A 5,370-nucleotide genomic window follows, 5' to 3' on the forward strand; every position below is an offset into this window, starting at 1 on the left:
CATAGTGTGGAAGATGACACGTATTTTCATCGTGGTTCTCCTCGTGGCTGCTGTCATCGCGACTGCCGTGAGTTTCCCGCAGGAGGAGAAGAGGGGACTCCGCGTGGGCCATTCGCGGGTTCGCGGGCGGCTGAGCCCGTGGATTCGATACAACTTATATCGAAAGTAAGTTATCATAGATTTTCAAATGGTCATTCGTGTTAAAATGCATTTCTCAAGAACTACATAGAAACTAGGCCTCTGACAAAAGGTCTGTTATAGAGAAGTCAAACCCCTTAGACATAGTTTTAGACATAGCTATAGCTTTAGACAACTACCTTTTATCATGTAGATTTTAGTTCTAGTTTTACTCTGTTTCATTGTTCTTTTATGTTTATAATTTGCAATTAGCCTCCGTGCACGAATTTGCAATAAACTTCTTGCTGATAACTTTTTTATTAACGAGTTCTTTATTGCAAGCTCATGCCCGAGGGCTACTTGCAAACAGACATTTGACAAAAACAATGAGTACAGAAACTATATGCTAACATGGAGTTCTACGTATACGGTCTGCTTATCTAACTTACTATATCTACTTTAAAACTAATATAACGTTGGTAAAGAGTGGATATGCTTTATTACATGTAGGGCATCTTTCACTATCAACATATACTTAAAACAATTTATCACCAGTCACTAGAAGAAACTGGTTGTGCTTCATCCGTGAATAGTTTCATCAGGTTGGTAAAACACTGAGTAAAGAGACTCTTTTTACACAACCATGTGTTTTATTCAGCCGACGTTTCGGTGACCGTCTGTCACCTTCCTCAGGGCAATTCTGACTGGTTCACATTGCATTGCAGCACAGGTGTCGCTGCTATAGATGCATTCCCAAATGTACAATATTTACATATCTACACATATGTTTGTCCATAAATAATTTCATCAGGTTGGTAAACGAATGAATAGCAAAGTTCTTTCATCACAACCATTTATTTTTCATGAGGCGACGTTTCGATGACCGTCTGTCATCTTCATCAGGGCAATTCTGACTGGTTTACTGTGCACTGACACTAGATGCATTGTTAACAGTAAAACTAGCTTAAGAGCACTGTGAACTATGTAACACCTTTATTGCACTATGTACCAAGTAACATCTGGTGTCAGTGCACAGTAAACCAGTCAGAATTGCCCTGATGAAGATGACAGACGGTCATAGAAACGTCGGCTTGAAAAATAAATGGTTGTGATGAAAGAACTTTGCTATTCACATATGGTTATGTTTGAACAGGATGGCTGGCGCCCGCGCCCGTAAGGTTAGCAAGAGAATGCCGGGAGAAGTCGAGGCCATCCCGAATGAGGTGAAATCTTTCGGGAGCTACAAGGGAAAGCCGAATGCCACCGACATCGCCGAAGATTTCGGAATGAACAAGTTCCTGCGAAAACTACTCCCCTTCATGAACTTCGCTACGGAGCAGGCCACGTTTTCCAACTACGACCAGCCTGATAACGTTAAATAGTAGGACTGTCTGTCGGATGTCAACGTTGTAGCAAGGACGTTCTATCATAGAACGTCCTTAGTTGTAGACACCGCATAATTGTCACGTGCTGTAACGCAATTAGTAGACAATCATAGATACGTATTAGAGAAGAGGGTATTCCATGCCCGTAGCCAGGATTTTGAATGGGGGGGTTCTTCCCACTGCTTGAGAGAAAAGCGCGAGGGGAGCGCCGAAGGCGCGAGGTTCCTAGGCCTAGGGGGGTCCTGGGGCATGCTCCCCCAGAAAATTTTGAAAAATGAACCTTCTGAAATGGCATTTCCTGCGTTTTTGAGATGATTTTAGAGAAAAAAAACAGAGATAACTTTTCATGCAATGACAAAGTAGGAAGTTTTTATACGATTCCAGACCCGCTGGTGATACGAATCAGTTCATCTAAAGAGAAATATTGGACCTTTAGATAAAAAGTGGACCAAAAAGTGGACCTTTGAGCCTTGTGTGTGTGTGTGTGGGGGGTTCTTCCGTACATGTATTCTTCTGGGAATGTTTTCTGCGTCCTTGGGAAAGGCACTTCATCGCACGACTTTCCTCACTCCACCTAGGTGAAACGATAAAAACGGGTACCTGATAAAGGGAGGAAAAGGGTGGTGAAAAGAGAGCTGGAGGGGTGGACGTCGGAAGAACTGTTGTCATGTGTAAACAATTAGAGGAAATCTAAGGAAGTCTTAGGAATTTGTCGGATCTTATATTTGAAATATAATTTCAAGTTTTTAATTCGTCACGACGAAAGTAAAGCGTGTACTAAAGTTGAAAAAAGATGATTGTTCATACTCTGTCCAACCTAGATTTTGCACCAAGCTTAATTCATTGTCATCTTGTTGTCTGGAATAAAATTAAAGATGATGAAGGATCGACTTTGCGGCAATACATATTAGACCTCTACCTTTTATTAGGCCACACCGACTTAATTTTATGGATGACATCCGCGCACGCATTGATTTTCGCTGCAGCCCTCAAAAAAAAAAAAAGAATCGCCTCCACCGAGGCTCTGGCCTGGCTTGCCATATACGTCGCTAAGTACTGTCGCGAATTCACAATACCAGCGTCGTATTCCTGGGGTTTAGTACCATTTTTATTTTTGGCCGGAATTTTTTATTCGCCCGCGCGCACTAGTTTGGGGAGTCTTCAGAGGATGTCATCTATAAAATTAAGACGGTGTGGCCTAAAGGAAACTCTGCATGTACCTTGTAATTGCTGGCTGCTACGGTTACCAGACTGTGGATGCAAGGCACGATAATTGTATCTTAATTGGAATCTTCAACTACATGATTGTATTATTATCGGCTTATTGTATATCCTTGACAACCGCGCCACCGGCAAACTGCGAACAACCATCTTGGTTGATTGAAAAAGCACATCACTGTAATTTTTATATCAAATGAATTGAAACCATTGTAGGGCAACATGTAATTAATCACAACCCTGACAACACAGGCTAAATACGTATGCGGCGATGTAAGATAAGCAATGACGCCACCTATTGACGTTCCCGAGCATTGCATCACTGCAGAATCTACAGTTGTGTGTTATGTGCAAAGGTTAATCCAAGGACATTATATATATAATGTCCTTGGTTAATCCTTTAGCCTGGGTGCCACCCACCCACGTAGTACCCAGCAACATAAGGCCATGTTGATTTGATTATATGGATGGCATCCGCGCGCGCATGAATTTTAGGCCGTTTCCAAAAAAAAGTTTCCAACCACACTGTAAATTGTACAAAACAGTTGCAAAATGAGCAAATATATACCGAAAGTTGCAAAAAAAAATATTTGAAAACGATTCCAACGTCGTAGAAACAATCAAACAAAAAACTAAAATGCAAAGAAATGAATTTAAAGAGTAGATTATTCGCCATACCATACTCTGTGTCATTTGTTCGACCTTCATAACAACGTAGATTTCATGAAAGCAACTTTTTTTTTGCAAAACTTTTTTTTTAATCGCGCGCTCGCATCAGTTTTGGGGTTCCCAGAGGATGTCATCCATATAATCAAATCAACATGGCCTTAGGGAGCGGACGGAAACTACGGAGGATGGCACTCAGGCTATTCTACCCAAACTTTCACACATACACAAATGAAAAGAAAACTACTCTCCACTTAACATCCGAAAACCCACAAATTACATAAAAAGTGGGATCCTTTGTCTTCCTCTGTCTTCAAAAAAGAAGTCAAACCCAGTAGTTTTTACTAGTAGTTTCTTAGTAGTTATCAGTAGTTCTATTTGTCTGTTTTTATACCATATGTTTCTTCTGTTCCTGCAATTAGCCCTCGGGCACGAATTTGCAATAAACAATTATTATTAATCCTTAGCATACTGATATCTACGAGCCAGAATATAATGCGACGTCGCTGACGGAAAACGACTACAAGTTTTGTATCGTAGGCTGGCTATAGGTATTTATGGGTGGTACCCCAAAATAAAGAGACGCATTCACGTAGGTTGTTTTGGGCCTATTTCAAACGCTTCAAGTATGAAATGATAACGAAAATGTGCTACGAGATGTCAGTAAATGTCAGAAAGATTTCTTCCTCAAGAATGCGTTTTGCATCCCTGAAATTGCATTGGATGCCTTTAAAATGTTAACTGATCATGCATTCACTAAGTAATGAATAATCCATTGGAAACAAGAGTTCCGAGATCTCATACCTGAAATATGGGCTTGACATGTAAATGTAAATTTCTTCTTTAATTATGTAAATTCTATTAACATAATAAATGCATCGTGATGTTAACTTTTGATTAACTTGCACATGTACCAAGTATGAAATTCCCATCATTTACCACTAAGGAGTCATAGGATTTTCGCATTAATTATGCAAATTAGGTCATCATTTGCATAATTGGTATCTGTTGATGTTCCATCTGCCATAGATTACATACATTACATGTATGAAAGTACTATAATGTAAAACACTGTAATTATAGAATTTCCTCATTAATTATGCAAATTAAGTCATCATTTGCATAATTTGTAGTTAATTATGTACATCTCTCTCTCAGCTACCTACCTACCAAAAATGATGATAATACCTTGTTCCTATCTGGACTTATTGGCTTTTAAAGATTTCGCCCGAAAATCTCCTGCAGTTGCAAAACAAGCTGCTAGGGGGACCAAACTCACGCCACTTATTCCTGACAGGAAAAGCTATCTGTCACCAAAAAGTCAAGACCATAGCATGTTTAGGACAAAAGATACAAAAGCCGGAAGTTCTGCTGCAGTACCAAGGTAATCCACCAGGAGGCCCATATTTGACCTTGACCTTTGTCTTCCTAAGACTTACCAGCGTACCAAATATCATCGCAATCCATAAAGGCGTTATGGAGTTATGCTGACTACAAATGTGCGGAAACACAAACACACAGACACACACACATACAGACACACACACACAGACAGACACGCCTCCATGAAATATATGAGTTTTTGTATACAGTACACTAAGTGTTTCAAACACACAGCTAATCAGGCCTGCAGCTAATACAAACCCTAACCCTGAAATAGGTCACATATTCCCCTGAGGGAACCCCATTAATCAAACCGGGTCCCAAGCGCACTGACTCGATAGCCACACAATGACACATCTGTTGGCTGCAAAGGAGATTCCTCATTAAACCGGAAGTGCTACTGCACTACCAAGGCCATCCACCAGGAGGCCCATATTTGACCTTGACCTTCGCCCCCCTAACACCTACCAGCATACCAAATATCACCACAATCCATGAAGGTGTTATGAACTTATGAAGGTACAAAAAAGCGGAAACACAAACACACACACACACACACACACACACACACACACACACACACACACACACACACGCACAC

The 5,370-nt window shown here is 40.6% G+C and overlaps 1 protein-coding gene across 1 annotated transcript; it reads left to right on the forward strand.

The window, feature by feature from the left end:
- LOC109480099 lies at window positions 1-1,605 on the forward strand. Its single transcript, XM_019782255.1, has 2 exons — window positions 1-165; window positions 1,271-1,605. The coding sequence occupies exons 1-2, from the start codon at window positions 14-16 to the stop codon at window positions 1,497-1,499; spliced, it is 381 nt and encodes a 126-aa protein (XP_019637814.1). The 5' UTR covers window positions 1-13; the 3' UTR covers window positions 1,500-1,605.
- Window positions 1,606-5,370: the final 3,765 nt, after the last annotated feature.

The sequence above is a fragment of the Branchiostoma belcheri genome, unplaced genomic scaffold (genome assembly GCF_001625305.1).
Source record: "Branchiostoma belcheri isolate BF01 breed outbred unplaced genomic scaffold, Haploidv18h27 scaffold5, whole genome shotgun sequence".
NCBI lineage: Eukaryota > Metazoa > Chordata > Leptocardii > Amphioxiformes > Branchiostomatidae > Branchiostoma > Branchiostoma belcheri.

What these genes read in the sequence shown, in the direction of transcription:
- LOC109480099 (XM_019782255.1), top strand. Translation starts at nt 14, where the DNA reads ATGACACGTATTTTCATCGTGGTTCTCCTCGTGGCTGCTGTCATCGCG. An exon ending in CGATACAACTTATATCGAAA is followed by an intron (nt 166 to 1,270) that starts GTAAGTTATCAT and finishes ATGTTTGAACAG; the next exon opens with GATGGCTGGCGCCCGCGCCC.